The following is a 19,818-nucleotide window of genomic DNA, read 5'->3' as shown; positions in this document are numbered from 1 at the left end:
CATATGGATCGAGTCAAGTATGAGTTGGGTCGAATATAAGTCACTAGATTCATATTACATGAAAATGGGTCAATTTGGGTCTACCCAACATTAAAATTAAGTCCATTACATCATCGGCAAAAAATAACGACGCGACGATACGTTATCCGTATCATAGCGGTTCCATTTCCATGGTCACCACTTTTTATGAACCCATTTGATTCCGTACTAAAGAGGAGGTGCAACATTCGGGCAACCCTCAATTGAGCGCATCATATAATTAGACCCATATATAATTAGACTTACAACTCGAATCAATTAACAATCCGTTTATTAAAAATTGACTAATCCATATATGACCCGACTTATTAAATATGGGTAGAAAATGGTTTTCAACTCACATTGACACATTTTGTTATTACATGAGTTAGTTATATTAAGTAAATGGATCATAAATGGGTTTAGAATGATAAAACTCAAAATATTATGGATGTTAAATGAGTTCACAACTTATTTAGACACAGCCTACATCTATGACTTGCTCTTCACTCTCGCTTTCACTCGATTTCGCGCTCGCTCACTTCAGTTTGGGTATGAATTTTCCTTGATTAAATTAAATATGGAAGTGATTTATCTATATGGATCGAGTCAAGTATGAGTTGAGTCGAATATAAATTACTAGATTCGTATTACATGAAAATGGGTCAATTTGGATCTACCTAACATTAAAATTAAGTCTATTACATCATTAACGACGCGACGATACGTTATCCGTATCATAGCGATTCCACGTCCATGGCCTCCACTTTTTATGAACCCATTTGATTCCGTACTAAAGAGGAGGTGCAACATTCGGGCAACCCTCAATTGAGCGCATCATATGCGGGGGTCGGCAACCCATCCGAGGCATTTTGCTTGTAAAACCCATCCACGAGCAAAAGAGCAAAAACGCAAGAGCGGGTGATTTGCATCCACCTCCGACCGAGAAGCATCGACAGACCCCCATAAAATTCGCGCTTGGAGGGAAACGATCGTGCGCAGACCGATTTCGATTTTTCGGCAAAGCGAAAAAAAGAACCAGACGCTACACGGAAAAAAAAAGAGCTTCCTCCGTCCCTCGCCTCGACATGGCGGGAAAATGTCCGTACTCTCCTCGTCTCGCCGCCCCCAAAATAAAAGCCCTAGAACCCGCGCTTGTCTCCCCGAGCTGAAACCTCCACCATCTTCACCTCCCTCTCCTTCTTCTTCTCTCCGATCCCTTTCCGGGTTGCCGTGCCGTCTCTCGTTTCCGACCTCCGCCAAATTCTCTCGCGGAACGGCAACTTGGTAACTTACGCTACCCACTTGTTTCGTGATCTAGGTTTCTGTTTGGTTTTTGAGGATCCAGGGCATGTTCTTTTCTTCTTTCTTTTTTGATTCGTTTTTGTAGGAGATGGTTATTTTTTCGATAGCTTGTTCGTGTTCGTTTGCCTCGATTCAGGGGTCGTGCGAAATTCGGGATTTTTTTTTGGGTGATTTCGGCTGATGTCGGGTCATTTCTGTGCTTAGACCTAGTGGAAATGGCCGGTGCGTTCGAGGAAGAAGCTGAGCAGACCATCACGATCCAGGAGTACCTCAAGGACGTCGAGGATCAGGAATTGGTGACTCTCTCTCTCTCTCTCTCTCCTATTCGCGCGAAATCACTAGCTGTTGTTTTGTTCATCCGGTCGTCTGATTTTGAGTGGGGGTCGTTTAGGCAATTCTCTTTCTCTTGCTTTAGATTGCCACCGTGATGCGTGTATTGAGAGACTGCATACGCAAGTTCCAATCTTTGGCTGGTTAATCTTACTTCTGCCACGATGAGACAAAGAAAGAGGAAACTGAGGAGTAATAGAGATTATAGCATTTTCAATTGTATGCAAGCCAGTGAATCGGGAGGGTAAATCTGGCTTCTTGGGCATGCTGCTCTGTGGCTAACATACTGCAGATAATGCCTTTTCTTTTGTAGGAGATTAAAGTAGTTCTGGGCGAGCGGCCGAAGCCCCAAATGGGCATAATATGTATTGGCTCCAAAGTGGTAGAGATTTAAGGGTTTTCGTGGAGTTGCCATTTTGCATGATTGATCCTAGACTATTGGATTTTATAGTCTTTTTCAAAACAAGAGATGGGGCATTTACCACTGAACGATCCTGTTTGTGCATACTTCGGAATACATGAATTGCTACCTGAAGCCAAGAAAGAAAAAGCTTGGTCAATTATATAGTAGTGCAATATATGAGTAAATGATTTGCTTGATCCACAACTTCGCTTAGGGTTATGATGTTCTCAGAGTGCTAGATCTAAATTGTTTCAAACAGCATCATCTGTTCAATTGTTAACTTTGCCAGTATAGTCATACCGTGAATCAGTCTGGTTAACTAAACTTAGAGTAGATATTTGATACTAGGAGGCACAGCAATTTTAAGGTGCTTAATTATCATCACGAATAAAATTTATCCTGTCAACCTTTCACCCTTGGAATTTAGCTATCTGGCGATGAGGTTTATGACCATAGATTACGTTTTGAAAGAGTTAAATAGCTTGATGGCATACGGCCCTTATATCCTAACTAGAAAGCTATGTTGCAAATGGTGCAAAATGTTGAGCTCTGCGCAACCAAGATGCATTTGGTGGTCAATGTCGAGGTCACCTCAAAAGGCAAATCGGTAGCTATGAAGCTCTCAGACTTGAGGCTGGATGGTGGAAATTATGTGCTAGCCACTTTCTGTAGTCGGTACTTATCTAGTATCACACATCGTTTTAATGGAATGTGGCTATATAACATGGCCCTTAGGATGCCCCAGTTAGAGGGTAGTTTTAATATTCGTGCAATATGTGCTGCTTTATGGCTCCAGATAAATATACTTATGCAATTAATCCTCTATTAAGCTCTCACACATCGGTTTGATGGAATGTAGGCATTAAACATGGTCCTTAGAGTAAGAATCGTGCATGATTGCCTCGTTAAATGATCAGGTTAGAGGGTAGTTTGGCTATCCGAGCAATATGTGCTGCTTTGTGGCTTCAGATAAATATACTCATGTAATTAATCGTCTACCTGGAGATATTGATAAGCTAGTTGTGAGATTGTTGATGTTATCAGGTTTACTATTTGATTTTTGTATTATGGATCAGAATTTTGTGGTCTGCAGGGTTTTCCTTTAAATATTTAGCAATATCCATTCTCATCACTGATTTTCCATGAGTTCATGCTTTTCTTGCAAGGAAGCGGATTTGGTATTGGGTGGTGATGAGGGTAAGGATTGTACATATTCCCAAGGTTATTTGAAGAGGCAGGCCATTTTCTCATGTTTGACGTGCACGCCGGATGGAAATGCTGGAGTTTGCACAGCTTGCAGCTTGTCCTGTCATGATGGGCATGAGGTAGTGCTTTTTATATTGTCCTGGAAGTTTTAGAGATTTATCATGGTAAAATCACTTCATTAGTGTATATGGATTTTACTTCAGTTTGTCTTGTCTTTTCTAGTGTAAAGATCAAAGATTATATACTTGAACAGTAATTTTACTTGTGATTCTATGTCATTTCGAAGTCATGTGGTTATTCTCTTTTGACATCGGTAAGAGAAGCTCCCGTATGCCTTTCAGTAATCAATATCTTGCTTATGTGACATGAGGTTCCCAGCTTTTACTGTGGAGATCATGTATAACCTGCTGGAGATTACTTTAACAGCAGCCACTCACATCCTAAATACGCCATTTGGCATTTAATTTGGACTAGACTGCTAGGCTTCTTATTAATATGTTGGGTTATGCTCACTTTTCCCAACACTATCCCTATTGAGGTCGCCTCCTTTTAGTCATTGGAATTAGGTATATCTCTAACTCCTTCTGGGCTATGATAGTGTTGAAGTTTCTGAATTGCTTGACTTGCTATGTTGATATTACTCAATTTTTTTGACTTGCTCTTTTGTAGACAAAACTTTTTTACAGAAAGCTTAAGCTGTCCTTAGACACACGACAATGTATACATCATATTGCTTAATACTCCCCTTGATGTGAAAGCCGTTTCTTACATTTGCAACCCGATATGTTGATTAAAACTCATGTTGTGCTTTAATGAATACGAGATAAATTGTTCTTTTCAATAGCTTGAGTGATTAGGAAATAGGTCCGCAATGTATATATATCATGTTACTTAACACTCACGAATAAACTATAAATGGGTCCATTCTTTGCAGTGAAAAGCTCACTTCAAGTTTGCAGTGAAAATAGATATGTTGGGTCCATTTCTTTGGGTAGCAATATTGTGGGTTTTCCATGAGTTTGGCTTTCTATTGCTGTTAGATATTCATAAGGGCAATTGAAATCACATTTCTCAGATGGCTAGGATTAATACCTGCTTATTAAAAGTGGAAACTGTAACAACTGCGTTTCTTGTGCTGGCTGAGTTTATTTCCTGGCAGATACAAACAATTTGTATAATTTTTATTCTTTTTGCTGTTTCTTGCTCTTATAATCGCTTCTTTTTAATGGATATCAAGCTTGTTTTAGTTCCTTTTATGGGAAATGACACTCCTATTTCCACTTGCACAAGATTCTGGAGCTCTGGACCAAAAGAAATTTTCGGTGTGATTGTGGAAATTCGAAGTTTGGAGAGTTTTTCTGCAAGCTTTTTGCAGACAAGGATGTGGAAAATGTCAAGAATTCATATAATCACAACTTTAAGGGTTCATATTGCACGTGTGGTCGGCCCTATCCTGATCCTGATGTTGAAGATCAAGTTGAGATGATACAGTGCTGTGTATGCGAGGACTGGTTTCATGAGGAGCATATTGGTCTAGAATCATCTCATGAGGTAACTAATGGGGTTTTTGCTGACAGAATTTAATGGACTCTATCATTTTTGGGTATGATGTATCTATAAAAAAGAATAATCTTTGAGCATGATGTCAATATCACATGTTTCTTCACGAAGATCAGGCAACCAGGACTAATGTGTATTATTGCATTATGATGCTACACCTTGGCTGTTCTGTTGAGTACCTACGCTATAATTTATCCTGGGAACTTTCATTTTCCTCATCAATTTCTATGGAAGTCGAGCCGTTCATAGCGAGCCAACCCATAGCCTGTCAAAATTCCCTTGGTGGAGTATTATCGTTGCTGTCTTCGACTGCTTTATTGGAGACTCCTGCGTTATTTTTTAATGCAGCCTTAGAATTATGAATTGTACATTGAACATATTGCATCTTTGCTATATGAAGGTAAGTTTGCAGATTTGAAAAGTTTTCTTCACTCCATGTAGTATTTTGTCCACCGATAATTCCAACCATAAAGAAATACCCTTTCAGGTGATGTGATGTAGGACGGTGACTGTGTTTTGGTTTTCTGTTGTTTAGCATCTTCTGTACTGTCATCTCATTTGCATGTTGCTTTACCTAATTAGGGACTTCCATCTTCAGATTCTCAAGTTCTACTCCTCTCTGGTTGCTGTCATCCTCAATGTAGCATCCACCAAGTGAAAGCAATAGCCAATCTTCTCTTTATTAACACCACCTTTAGAATAAAGCTTTCAATGAAATCTTTTGTTTGGAGGAAGAAAGAATTATATGTTTGACGATGTCTCCACTTTCCAGTGTAGTACATGACAAAATTTCTCATGCCTGTACTTCAATATGTTATAGTTGTTTAGATTGAATGATTTGCAATGCTTAACTGCGTGCCCTTCCTCAAACTCGCAGATTCCTCGTGATGAAGAGGGAGAACCTTTATATGAGGATTTCATATGCCAATCATGCTCAGCTAATTGTTCTTTTCTGAAAAGATATCCTCAAGCTATAATGGCCGCAAGGAGGCATTGTGATGCTATACCAAATGCTAGCAAGGATAAAGATGTTTTGACGCAAACACCTGCAGCTTCTGGGTCAGAGAAAGTTGAGAACGACAGTTCTTGTAAAACTGATTTCATGACAAATTCTCAAAGCATCCCTAATGAAAATAAACCGAGCAGTGGCGAAAGTTCTGCAAATGTTATGTGCTCCAATCATTCTAAGGAGGATGTTCAACATGGTTGTTGTCTCTTTGGCTCTGAAGTGGATCTTCAATCCTCCGTTGGAGACTATAAACCACTATTTCTCTCCAAAAGTTGGAGGGATGTCCTCTGTAAGTGTCAAAGGTGCATGGATATGTACAATCAGAAGAATACCAGTTTTCTGCTTGACAAGGAGGACTCAATCATGGAGTATGAGAAAATGGCTAAGCAGAAGAGGGAAGAAAAGATGCAGCAGCTGGAAGGTGTAGAACAGAATTTATTAAATAGGTTAGGTCATGTGCAGAAGATGGAGATCTTGACTGGCATTGCAGATATGAAGGATGAGATGCGTAATTTCCTGGTATGTTATTAAAACTCAATGATAAGCTCGGTTTGATTCTACCTTGGAAACTCAATTTACTCAACAGTGGAGAATTGTCAGGAGCCAATGTGTGTTGGACTTTCTTGCTTCATTACCTTTTCCTCATGTTGTCTGTCCTTCTAGCATATGTTACAATAGCAACGGCCTTACATGTACATACTTTTCCTCTGTAGGAGTCCTATGATCCATCGAAGCCAATCACCTCTGATGATATCCACCAGGTTTTTGAGAATCTTGCCAAGAAACGCAGGCGTGTGGAGTGAGCTCTTGCTGGGTCTTCTTTGGCTGTTGCAGAGCAGGTAGTGCCATGACTGTTAAATTATCCCTCATGGTCCGTTCTAAATTTTGACCAGTTTAAAACATCTATGCAGCAAGAACATATAGTCTACGTCAAGTAAGAATGTTTCATGTGTGGAATGAAGACTTTTGGTTCTGTAGGAAATCACTTTGCTTGACTTAAGGTTTACTTGACCATTTTCACTTCAATTTCTCAACCGTGTCAACTATCTGGAGCAGTTGATGGTGCGTTTGATATCGCATTGTCTTCAGGTCTGGTGCCTGGATAGACTTGCTTGACGAGATGTGGGCATTCTTTACTAGGATACAAATTTGTGTATGTGTCGAATAGAACCATCAAACTTGCATGACTTTTCTAGTTTTGATCATTTGATCCAATTCCAATCTATGGAGAGATCTCTCTGTCGGACCCAGTCTTAAGTCCTTGAACTTCAAGGTTGGTTGCCGTTGTACTACTGGCACAATGGATCACATACTGGTTGGGTCTCTCTTTTTAAGTCCTAGGTCAGTGAAGTAAGCTAAGAGGAGGGTTGGTTGTGACTTGAATTGGGTTATTAGATGCCTCGCCCTTTAAATTCGGAAGTGATGGCAGCATTTTGTAATGTCCATAAGTGACCTAAGTAGTCTCCAATCATATTGGTGTGTTCCATGAGAGCCATATTGCATTGGAAGGGTATGAATGAAGGCGAGCTGAGTGGTTTGTTTGATGTCAATTGCACGAGTTGCGACTCACTTTCCAACTTTGTTGTTTCATCAGAAATCATGCATGACGTACTTGCGATGTTGCTACATAGAAGCAGAGAATGTCAGGCGAGGATAAAACAAGATTGACGGTATTAAAACTCTGGACGTGCATAAGAGCATAACTGGCTTTCAACAGGGAAGTTCTACTCGGGATAATCTTGAACTGCACTTTATGAAATTTGCTTACCTGCCTGTGTTGCTATCACTTGATCACCTGCTCAGCAGAATCTCGGGAAAGCAGATACAAGTACATAAGAAATGCAGTATGTCGTTTTATGCAGAATTGAAATAAGAAGAGCACATTAATGCATAGTCAAACAGCGTCCTGTTCTGGTTCTTTGTCAATGGTGCAAAATGCTGAATAGGTTTGTGAAAACGCGTCGAAGATAGAAGATGCAATTTCATAATTATTTAGTATTATAACATATTCTCCAATTAAATGCATTAAACATTCATTCAGATATGGGCATGCCCCTGAAAGTGGGGATTTAGATTAGCTGTCTTGAATTTAGGAGCATCGTGAAGTTGAGGTGGGGCTAAGCGTAGTCTTTGTAGTCTTTGAATAGGTTTGTCAAATCATAACCCATATTTGATGGGGATAGTTGTTATATGGGTTCGTTACATTCAATAAATGGATTATAAATGAATTTAGAATGGTAAAGCTAAAAATACTATGGGTGTTGCATGATTTCAAAACTTACTCAAGACTTAATTCACTTTTATGACTCTTTTGTTGTTCTCTCTCATTTTCACACGATCCCGCGCTTTTACCTCATAATTTTGAGTATGAGTTTTTTGAAATTTGATTGAATATGAAAGTGTTTTAGGAATATGGATTGGGTTGAGTATGAGTCATCAGATTTGTATTATGTAAAAAATCGGTTAAGTTCATCAATTTGGGTTGGATCATTTTCGATCCGACTCAAACTTGACTAGAATCACCCGATTGGCGGGTTCATCTTTCAGCGAAGGCTGATGTTGTTTTCGGCATTTGTGGAATTAATAATTTCGTTTCAAGTCTCCTTATTTCTTGAATGAAAAAATTTTGGTAGAATCGAAAGAATGGCTAATCCCATTAATATTTTTACTGTGGTCGGGGAATCATGTCTTGTTCACACTTGGACCCAACTATATCTTGAGCATTGATTTTCCATCACTCAATTTAAAAATCGAAGAAAATCTCTAAACTTTATTGGGTGGGACAGGTGTTAGGTGGTCGTTGGTCTGCATGAACTTGTCTGCATGTGATCCAACAGTCGAAAAACAGGGGGACGCAAGTCATTCTTCTACCTAAACTAGGGAGACTGTCGGGTAATCAATCTTCACTGTTCCGCCGCTACGTGACAGCGACGTGATTTCTTTTCTTTCTTTCTGTTTAATTTATGTAACGTGGGAATTGAATTTCCATCCTCAATCTAGAGGATAAATTAAGATAAACCGATTTATCAATCTTCTTAAAATCGTTAAAATAATTCAGTATAAGAACGAACGTCTCGATCGCTATTTTATTTTTCAAGGTGATGCCATGATTTCAAAAGCTTCATTCTAATGGAATACTTTAAAACTATACGAGAATGTGACGCGTGTCATGGAGCCTATCACAGAAAACGTCGAAAAAGTTGCCTCTTGATTTAAGAAACTCGAATAAATACATCAAACATCATCAACCGTCACGATTACGTCATATGTTTAAAAACTATGGCTTGATGCAAATTTTGGCAGGTCGATGAGGAGTACGACACAGGTTCAATCGTTCACGCTACCAAGTGCGGGTGGTGTCCTGTCTTAGCAATGCCCATCCACGCAATGATTATGTCTTACCTGATGCACAAGCTTATTAGAAAATTTTGCATGAGGGTGTGGCTTTTCGACTTTTGTAAGAGAATGTAGCAGGGGAACCCTTTGGAGGCAAAGAGGACAACGGGAAGTGGAAAACGTTGACTGAATTTGCATGGATTAACCTTAACGTTTTTTCAAAGGAGAGTGTTATAAAGAGGACCCAAATGCCAAATGGGGGGGAACTATCTTAATGCTGCTTTTGACACTGCGTAGAAAATCGAGTCCTCGGTCGGTCTGTCCCAGTCAATCTCTAGCGTTTAAGATAATTGCCCGGCGAATAATTGACTTTTTCCACTTCCTTTAAATGATGAATAGTTTGCAGTTTCTATCGTGCTAAAATGATTGGGATGGCATGTGCAGAGAAAATGTTAGGTTAGATTGCATGGTCTCATGTTGACTATTATGGATTCTTTACTACTGATCACCTCGTTCTCATGGAAAATGTTGGGACATTGCTGTCTAAATTATAATGTCCGGTCTATATCGATTTCGTCTCTTGGTATCAATTTGATCGAACGGACTCAAAGCTTTGAGCGGCGACGTGATTGGTAAAAATTGAAACGATGGTATAGTGAGAGATGTGGAATGTTGTTGAAAAAAAGTTACATGGTCTGTGTGTTTAGTGTTTCTATCCTTCAATCAAAATGCGGTGCTAGAGTAAGTCAACAATCTTCAGTTCCAAACAAGTTTGGCACCACAATCTCAGTAGGATAGCTATCCATTGAAATTACGTGTTACTTTACATCTTCAATCTATCGATTTTTTCCCTTTGAAATGACAACACACAAGATATTGGGCATTTGACGTTCGAGGTGTGTCTTTTCTTTTGTTGTCATGTGTTATTTCTTTTCATTCTTTCTAAATTTTTCCCGATTGACCAACTCCGGCAACACCAAATTTTGATCGATGGACCAACAAGATGCCGCTGCCTCAAAACCATCCTTGACACGACTCCATTCTTCTCCGCCGCCCTTATCAATGACTACTAATGAACTACTCTCTCTCTCGATCTCGAAGCCGTCGGAAGATGTTAGAAGTAGAAGTTGGTAATTTAGTACATAACTTGACAATTTGCTAACTCTAAAAAAGAATTGGTAATCTCATCAAATTATTGATGAGTTACCTCAATAAAAAAGGTCACACCGGTCATGTTTTTTGCCAGTATCTTTCGAATGCACACCAGTAAAGAAAAAGATTAATACCACAAAAAATTCAGAATTGATATATCTGTGACAGATTTATCTCAAACTAATTTTTTGACAATCAAAAATCCCAAGCCGGTACATCTGTGACAAATTTATCCCAAATTAATTTTTTGATCACTAAAAATCATAAATCGGTACATTTGTGACAAATTTACCCTCGGTTGGTTTCCATTAAAATGGATTAATACCACGGAAAATCACAAATTGGTACATTTGTGACAAACGGAGGGTAAAGCCCGAAATTGGTACAACCGTCAACTATCACGTGTCATCCAACTCAGCAATTTGACGGTAAAATTTAACGAAAACTGACGGATCATAAATTTGTTACAGATCTACTGATTTGGAGATTTTTTAGTTGGGGGTAAATTTATCACGGGTATATTAGTTTGGAGTTTTTCATGATATTAACCTAAAGAAAAATTATATGCACGTTGTCTCTGTGAGGAAGAATAGAATATGAGTTAATCTTTTATTTTTGCTAAAACGAGTATGAGTTATCTTAGTCCACGATGAAAGTGTTCCTTTTTGCCTGCCTTCCCCCGGTCAAACTCGAATTCAAAGAAGGAATAGGAAAGAGTAGAACATCATCATACGACTTGCCAAAAGGGCGAAAGCTACGTGCAATTGCATGGTCACCGGTTTCTCTTCTTTTGAGAAGAACTTCCATACCTTTCACCTCAAATGAATCGTGGATTAATTTATCAAAAAATACCTTTCACATTGATGTGTTCACAACGTAAATTTATTTTACGATTGTTTAGGTCTCCTAAGTCAAATAAATAGTGTTAGAGCTGGTGGAATTGACTCGGTCAATTGTTTTTTTTTTTGTAAATAATTTATGTTCACACATAGATCATGTGAGAATTTTGTATGATCAGAACTAACTGTTTTAAAAGTTTAAGTTGTTAAATGAATTTTTTGGAACGGTTAGCAGCGGTCCCACAAAATCTCACATAGAATAGGAATTTTTGAGTTCAAATCTTTCCATGCCCCTATTTGGCTTCCCAATTGCGTATTTCCATGCTTTAGACTTAGGCCAAAGTCCAGCTTACGCGTGAGGGGGAGTATTAGAATAATTAAATATCAATCAACGCCTTCATTCAACAGCTTAAGCTTTTAGAACAGTTGGCAGCAGTCTCACAAAATCTCACAAATCACTCTATTATGTGTATCCTTTTCATTTTGCTAGCCACAATTAAAGATTCATTAGTGATTAGGCGAAATGGTGAGGCACATATGCTTTATCTCACATTCAACATCCCGTTGGCCGAATGCTGGCAAACACGATACGTGGGGGCGAAAGAATAACCGAGACCCACGATCGTGTACAGGAAGAACTGTAGATGAACGAAGGAAAGATGTCCGAAAACATCACTTTTCTTATGGCGTAAGAAAACGATAATCTTTGGACTTGATTACATTAGCAATAACGCGTGGCTCTGTACATCTCTCTGTCTCCTCTCGCTTTTCAGCTCAACTGCTGTATCTTTCACCCCCCAAAAATAGGAGGAGGGTCGTGAAACCAGCAGTTTCTCCTGCCTGCTTTGTCCACGAACTAGACTGGGGCTCTGATTTTTTTTTGCAATATCATTTTTGGTTTTGTCTAGGGTTTGGTCTGGTTGAATAGACAAAAGTGGGTGAGATGTCACACGTAGATGGTCTACGCAAGTTAATGCTTCAGATCCCACGATAGGCAGACAAAACGATGCAATTGGGTGGGGGATAAGGTCAGAGGATGTGTTGAAGATGGATCATAGTGACTATATGATAAACTTTATGATCGAAATACAACAGATAGAAGTGGAATTTTCTCTGATTCAATCTCTCAAGTGCCATGGCAAACCCGTTTTCTGAAAAGTTCGAGTGGTCGGAAAAATGATCAATGATGTGATTATAGCGTAGAAATCGGTTCGGGCGTACTCAATCAGCGAGATAATCAAGAAATGGACACAAAACTTGGTGAAGATGAAAGCGAGCATCGCCACTCGAGCTCATATCGTATGTCTCAGCAGACTGTTTTGTTTACAATAAGAAAGAAAATCACTGTATAGAATTGGTATGGCCAAACAAAAAAGAATTATAGCAGTTGAGATACTCTCTCAACTCTCAAGCAACTGCTTTGTACCTGATCAGTTTGGTGCAAAGAACTTAGGGCATAAGTACGTACGAACACGAGAAGCGTCGGACAAAGTCAAAGGGTTCTCATAATTATTAGCCAAGCTCTACAAATTTTTCGTTCGATCCCTTATTGCTTTCGAATACATTTTTTCCCCTCATAAATCTGGATAGCAAGGGGCAAAATAAAAATAAGAAAAACACCCGAGAGGACTGAATTAAAAAGCTGTCGATTAGTTCATGAATCAAATTGAAAAAAACTTGTCCAAAGTACAGGTGCAAAACGTAGTTCTTAACTAGAGTTTATGCAATCGAGTGATGAAGTTAAGATAGTACGAGACTTGTCGGTGACTAGTTATATTATTAAATCTTCTCCATATAATATAAAAACCTAACTAACGTGGAATTGCACCAGAATGGTTGGTTCTTGTCACTTATTTATTGCAGGAGCTACTACCGACTCCTGCCCGAATGACCTCCCTGAAAAGGATTTCAAAACTTAGGTCTACGTTAGCGTTTCTAAGAAATTTCACAAAGTGGTCAGCGGTCCAAAGATATTGACTAAGATTAAAAAATTTTGCACAATAAACTAATTAGAGATCAACCTTAGTTACTACTCCCCCAGCTAGCTACTGCAAACACTTAAAGCTCGACTCTTTCTTGCCTTTCTAGAATGATTAAAGCACAGTAAGAACTAAAACGAGCCTAACTGGGCTCTTCGTTTGAGAAATTATATTAAGTTTGATTAGCAAAACTAAGCCCACTTGTAGTTTATCATGTCATTAAGTATATCAATTTTAACATACCTAATGTTACTCAATATGTCAATGCACCGATTGTTCACATCAGTAAATATTGTTAAGAAGACTTCATACTCCACTTACGGCGTAACATGCTCGGTTTAAGAATAGAGTTGATCATTCTAGCACGACTTTTTCCATTTTGTCGAGAAAAATAGGATTTTCATAGAGGTCCAAGTCCTAATCGATCCATGACATCAGTATGAGATGTAAAAGATTGTAAAAGTCATTTAGCAAATTGAAATGACACGATTCTTTATTCTGACAACGGATCCGACGGTTCTAATATTGTAATGAGCACGTACCGATTTAGATCTCGAAACTTCAACTATATAATTAAAACGCAATGCACTCTAGTAATGGGATCCGAATACGATCTCCAAATACTAATTACTTAATTAGGACCACATAAACTAGCGGAAGAACAAGCAGACAAAGTACACATACCGACTTTAATCTCCGTGGGGCTTGATTTTGGCATACGTAGGCCCAACGTCAGATTCGACTTTGCTAGCGAAATCAATTCTCTGTGAACCCACCCTATTTTAAATTTCATTTTTATTTTTTCCTTCTCCTCAAACTTCTTAATTGATTAATCTCATTTTTTAAATAAAAATACAGCACCTCCATCAACGACTATAAGAACTAACCCATACTAAGCTCCACATGCATCACTACTTGCGCAACCTGCCCCTCCTTCTTCAGTCGCAAACAACCGCAACCACCGCCTCCGCTCTTCATAACCAGCGATTCCTCGCCTCCTGGCAGACCCTTTTTTTCCGGGAGAAACCAAAGCTGCGCGTCCCTTGTTTTTCTTGAAGTTGTGAGAAAGAATGGGAAACTGCGCGGAGACGTGCAAGCAGAGGAGATGTGAAGAGATCTGTAAAGAGCCGGAGGCGTTCCGGCCTCAAGAGATCAAGAACGGGAAGATGGCGGCTCGCGGCGGCTCGGCGGCCAAGATCAGCGTGGACCCGAGTGGCAAGATCGACGGTGGCGGGGGTGGGAGGGTCAGGGTCAAGATACTGCTGACCAAGGAGGAGCTGGAGCTGCTGCTGATCCAGTTGGGTCGCAGGAAAGGAGGGCCGAAGAGCAACCTAGAGCAAGTCTTGGGCGAAATAGAGAGAGGGAGGAGGAGAAACAGCAGCTTCCCTGAAGCTGCTGATGTTGGGTCGTGGAAGCCATCGCTTGACAGCATCATGGAGGTGCCTGAGGTGCCTGAGATGGAGAGGAGGTCATGATGAACTTATTTTTTTTCAATTTTTTTTTCAACCTTCTTTCCTTTTTCTTTGTTAATTTGCAAAGATCTTCTTGTATTTTGATCGATGGAAGGGCTTTTCGAGGAGGGAGAGATTAGTCCGGAACCATGTAAATTATTTTTTTGGGATTTTGCTGGACGGCCCCTGAGGTTCTTGCTCCTTTTCACTTGTTCATCCTCCCCTCCTCCTTTTGATAGTGGAAATTTTTTAGGTTTGGATGTTGGTGGCACAAACTTGGAATAATACGCATTGCCAATTCACAACTTTGATTAGAGGAGTTTTTGTCCTTATGATCCCGCGAATGACAAATTGGAGGCGAAAATCCATGGTACGATGAAAGGGTCGATATAGCTAATGAGTATGAGCTTCGGTCAAAAGAATTTTCTAGAATCTCATGTCAAAGGTTTATTCACAGCCAATCCTACCGGATCCATTTCCCACTAAATGATACGAGCATATATACACATCAATCGGATGCGCCGCACTACGTGAGTAAATGCTACATCGTGTTATGAGCATCGTCAATTGGCAAAAAAGAATTTTTCCATCATCAAGAGCATGCAAATCGAAGTTTTCTTCTTCGATGACCGGTTAAAATATTGATCACGGGATGTGCCAAACTTTTCAAGATCAATCACTCATACATAATATTATCGTCTCAAAAGTAGCAGCTAATGCAACAAGACAACATAATGAATATTGTATGATAATGGATTACTCTATTGTTCGACTACTTCGAGGCTTGTCTCATTAAAGGTGCATAATCCACGCTAGGGTTTTGGCTTATTAGCGTGATTTGAGAGGCGAAATTCGACAAAAAACAAAAAGGTCGGGAAAAGTCTTCGTTCACATGGGGTAGGGGATGGATCGGGTCGTCGAGCCTCGAAAAAAATAGAAGAAAATTCCCCGAAATTAATATATAAATATATGTAGATGGATGCTCCGAATCTTTGGTGTTTTCTTTGTTTCCGATTCGCATTTTCAACCTGCCCGCACTCTCAAGTAAACGTATGACGCAAGCATTTCCTAAAATGACGTCGAGATGACGCGAGCGCCCGTTTAAATCACCCCCTAAATACAAAATGACTTAAATCATTTATTAGCCATCTCTAACTCTCGTATAATTATCTCGTGCGCATACAACGGAATCCACGCCCAGATCGCCGTTTCCTTATGGTTTTGGATCCTCCTGAAATCGATCGCCGTGCTCTTCCCTCATATTGAACGTTCTTCCCTTGTATAAGTTCAAGTAAAGTCGAACTAGATGAAAAAGGGGAAAAGGGAAAAAGAAAAGAAAGAAAACTCTTTGCTAGCTCTCAATGACGTCGTTCATTCGTCTTTGAATTGGCCCGTGTCCACTAAATCTTTATCTATTAATTGCATAAATAAAAATTAATGTTTCGGGTGTGTTTGTTTCGCGGAAAATGTACTATTTCTGGAAAATACTTTCCAGGAAGTCATTTTCCAGGAAAATGAGTTCATTTTTCAGTGTTTGGCTAAAACCTACAAAAGACTTGGAAAGTATCTTCGGTTGTTTGGTGAGGAAAATATGATGGTGAAAATTATACAAAAATTGTATATTTTAAATTATTTCCAATTGCCGGCTTCAGAAAGATAAGAAAAAAAAGAAAGAAAAGATATTAACAAATTCAAGATGAGCAATTCCGGAAAGTGTGTTTACCTTCTTAAATTAGGGAATTCATTTTCCTAATTTTATACATGAATGTTTTCCTTGACCAGAAAGTGTTTTTAGTTAACTTACCATTTTCGGCGAACCAAACAAGTAAAAGTCCGAAAAACGTATTCCCGAAAAACACTTTACCTCAAACAAACACGCCCTTTTAAGTGGTCTTTAAAGGGTAAGATGATCAATAAGCTAAGAATGGTTTGTTTTAGCCAAAAAAGACGTGGAAATAGTTTCACCCTTTTCCATTTCAACATAACTATCGCATAAAATCAAATATATTCTTATCAGATACACTAAACATATCCTCGGGGCAAGGTTAACATGACATTTATTATAAATTTGAGGAGGTGACATGCATAAGAAATAATGGTAAACATACCGACATAAAAACATTGATACTCGAGTAAAATTGAACCTAAATTTATATATGCATGACAAAGACTTGAATCAACTGAAGATGTTTCCCATTTGATTATTCGACTCCAATATCAATCGATAGGGATCTTGAGAGAGGGAGAGAGTCACGTCTTAAACATCGAATAACTTTGAATCGATGGGTTACCAGCTAATAACATGCCTAGATTTTGGGTAAAACCACATTTCGAGGGCTTCAAAAAGGCCCTTTTCTTTATGGGCCGTTGCTTTTCCGCGAAGCTTGATTGCGGTGACCGTCGCTGATGTGGCTTTTAAATTGGCTTGCAAGTAGACAATTTGGGCTCTATTAGATTAAAAGGTGGTCCAACATGATCGATCAACTCAAAGAGTCCAGTCCACGGAGAATGACAGCTTGTTTAAGATAAGAATACGGTCCACACATAGTAGGAGAAAAGCATGGATAGGACTAGGAGCCCGTTTATACGTTAATTTTGGCACGTGGAGTGTTAAGGAATTCACTTGCAGATACAAAGGTGAGGATATAGTTCAAAGTCTTGGAAACGAAGAATCATCCCAAAAGTACACCAAAGGTATGAGAAACACCAATAAGCGAATCGATAGCAAGTATGCGTACAAGTGTAATTGAAGCAGGATATAATTGTTTATCAGTGTAAAGACGAGTGCTATAATTATAGCAAAAGAAGGCCATAAGTGTTATGCGTTCTGTAATATCTTTAAATCTTTATACAAGAGTCAAGACCAAAAGGCAATTGATATAACGTAAATCTCTATTATTCAGGTATACTCAATCAACAGCAGTGCTTCTAACTGAGAGGGAATCGAACGACCATTTATAACCATGATGAAATCCATGGTAAAAGTAAAAAACACAAAAAAGGAAGATAAAACCCTAGTTGAGCCGATACGTCTCAGGGAACATTAACGGTTTACCACTCTTTCATTTTCATGTCATCTTCCTCAGGGATACTCCCAAGAGCTGTTACTCCTGGAGCAGGCATCGGCTCGACACTGACGCGACTAACTGGGATCCGTGCGAGCTCATGAGCAACGTCCCTGAACTCGAGGAGCCCGCTGTCTTTACACTTGGAGAGCAAACAACGTTTTTCATCTTCACTCTCTCGCTTTCACTATCACCCTCTTCTTTTGATTATCAGCAAGTTTCTCGCTCAGCTCGTCTCTGTGAATGGGCCGTTCCTTAGCTTCTGTGAGTTCACGACCTGATCACTGTGACAGCGACTTGTCGAAGCAACAAAAGAAGGGAAGCTGTGTAATCTGACGACGAGCCACGAGAATCAAATTGATGAAAGGTGTTCAGATGTGTTATATGTGTTGAGACAATGAGAGATCAGCAAGGCAAGTGGAGAGAGAGAATACTTATAGACGATTTCACGTGGAAAAAGTGAAGACGAAGAAGACTGTTGAATGCGAAATGCGAAACCACAGTCTAATAAGTGCGCGTTCAAGGGCTTATTCTGTCGAGGAAATTCATGCAAGTATATGCCTACATAAGGTCGAGGTCGAGATCATATGCACAACATCATGTGGTAACATCATTTGGTAAACATTACATGCACAACATAGTATCTTTCATCTAAATATAATGTCGTACGACATATATCCTTCATCGTCCTGTACATGATTATGTCTTATGAATATACATAAGAGGATGGTCCACTTGATTAAAATTTACAACCACTTTATTGAGTTTTCTACTTATGTATATTCATAAGTAAATTTGTCGACTTCGATTTCCAATACAAATTTACGAAAATTTACTGAAAGATTGAATATCGTGGTCAATGTTTTAGCAGGAAAAGAAAAGGACCCCACATTTGACCAAGGAGAAGTAAGTTTAGATGCCAAAAACGAGGGACTCACAAAGGATAAAATGTTCGAAACACTGTGGAAGGGAGTGGATTAGTTACAGAGGGAATGGAAAAAGTGTTTTGTTTTCTTTATAAATTTAATTTTATGAATACACGTAAGTGGAAAACGCAATCGAGTGATTGTAAATTGTAATCAAGTGGACTGTTTCAGATGCACGCATAGATAATGAATTTTGTTTTCACTAACCTATCAATGAATGGATTATTTCATCTTTTCCACTTTAATTTTACATCGCCAAATCTAAAAAAATTGTTAACTTTCCAAAAGTAAGCAGAGAAAGTATTACTGAATTTCGAAAACCATGCACATACAACAATCTTTTTAAGAAGTTAATAAGCCAATAAAAGAAAAGGAAATTGTTCTAAAATAAAAAATCAAAAGTGACCTTAATTACGAAAAAGAAGGTTTACACGGTTTCGAAAGTAACCTTTAAATATCAACACATGTATATGATATATATTTGAGGTTGCTGACATCGTATGAAAGTCTACTTGCAAAAACAAAATGTAAAATCATAGTTGAAAAGTACACGAAAGTGATGAGAAAAACTAATACTCAAAGCACCATAAGGTAGCAAGTATGCGTAGAAGACCAGAAATAAGATCATCTAAACTTCAAATCTTTATACAAGAATCGAGAACCAAAAAAAAAAATGACATAGCTTAATTCTGCAGATATTCAAGTATGGTTAAGCAACAGCAGTGCTTCCTGACTGAGAGGAAGCAAACTACCAGTTATAATCATCCCAAAAGTACAAGAAGGATAAAACCCTAACAAAATCGATACGTCTAATGGGGAACATTAGTGCAGGTTTAGACATTCTAAAATTTACTATGTCATCTTCAAAGGGGATACAATCTTGAGTGCTGAATATAAACTTCAATCTTTATACATACACTAAATTCCCGATAAGCACGGCATCGGCTTTGACAAAAAAACAAACACCATTATAATGTAAAAGTACAAGAGGATAAAACCTAACAAATCTGTCGTTTCATGTTTCATGGAATACCGTGCTGTGTATAATTATTCCACCGACACTAACGCAACAACGGGGATCCGCGCAAGCTCGCGAGCAACGTCCCTGAACTCGAGGATCCCACCGTCGTTACACCTGGAGAGCAATCGACGCGCTTCTTGCTTTGTCATCTTCACTCTCACTCTCATCATCACCCTCTTCTCTTGATTATCAGCTCGCTTCTCCCCCAGCTGGTCTCG

General features: G+C 39.0%; 2 protein-coding genes across 6 annotated transcripts; both read left to right on the top strand.

The window, feature by feature from the left end:
- The first annotated feature begins 1,078 nt into the window (after window positions 1-1,078).
- LOC115675544 (uncharacterized) lies at window positions 1,079-7,604 on the top strand. Of its 5 annotated transcripts, none has more exons than XM_056318479.1 (8): window positions 1,079-1,305; window positions 1,528-1,619; window positions 1,967-2,035; window positions 3,223-3,381; window positions 4,553-4,813; window positions 5,700-6,350; window positions 6,545-6,670; window positions 7,426-7,604. In XM_056318479.1, exons 2-7 carry the CDS (start codon window positions 1,539-1,541, stop codon window positions 6,632-6,634), a joined length of 1,311 nt encoding a protein of 436 aa, XP_056174454.1. In that variant the 5' UTR covers window positions 1,079-1,305; window positions 1,528-1,538; the 3' UTR covers window positions 6,635-6,670; window positions 7,426-7,604. The 5 variants fall into 5 exon arrangements, with proteins under 5 accessions (XP_056174454.1, XP_056174455.1, XP_056174453.1 ...); XM_056318480.1 differs by lacking the exon at window positions 7,426-7,604 and adding an exon at window positions 6,743-6,857; XM_056318478.1 differs by lacking the exon at window positions 7,426-7,604 and having other exon boundaries at window positions 6,545-6,857.
- Window positions 7,605-14,032: 6,428 nt separating this feature from the next.
- On the top strand, window positions 14,033-14,893 carry LOC115675401 (uncharacterized). The gene has a single exon (XM_056318474.1). The coding sequence runs from the start codon at window positions 14,208-14,210 to the stop codon at window positions 14,610-14,612; it is 405 nt and encodes a 134-aa protein (XP_056174449.1). The 5' UTR covers window positions 14,033-14,207; the 3' UTR covers window positions 14,613-14,893.
- Window positions 14,894-19,818: the final 4,925 nt, after the last annotated feature.

Source organism: Syzygium oleosum, unplaced genomic scaffold, assembly GCF_021117445.2.
Source record: "Syzygium oleosum isolate NSW1041296 unplaced genomic scaffold, Sole_v2.1 Sole_v2.15, whole genome shotgun sequence".
Taxonomy (NCBI): domain Eukaryota; kingdom Viridiplantae; phylum Streptophyta; class Magnoliopsida; order Myrtales; family Myrtaceae; genus Syzygium; species Syzygium oleosum.
This window is presented reverse-complemented; position numbering and strand designations above follow the sequence as displayed.

Bases quoted from the DNA above. Each gene is read 5' to 3' on its own strand.
- LOC115675544 (XM_056318479.1), top strand. From the start codon at position 1,539: ATGGCCGGTGCGTTCGAGGAAGAAGCTGAGCAGACCATCACGATCCAG. The intron at 1,620-1,966 runs GTGACTCTCTCT...TTTCTTTTGTAG, and splicing joins ACGTCGAGGATCAGGAATTG to GAGATTAAAGTAGTTCTGGG. The intron at 2,036-3,222 runs GTAGAGATTTAA...TTTTCTTGCAAG, and splicing joins TATGTATTGGCTCCAAAGTG to GAAGCGGATTTGGTATTGGG.
- LOC115675401 (XM_056318474.1), top strand. From the start codon at position 14,208: ATGGGAAACTGCGCGGAGACGTGCAAGCAGAGGAGATGTGAAGAGATC.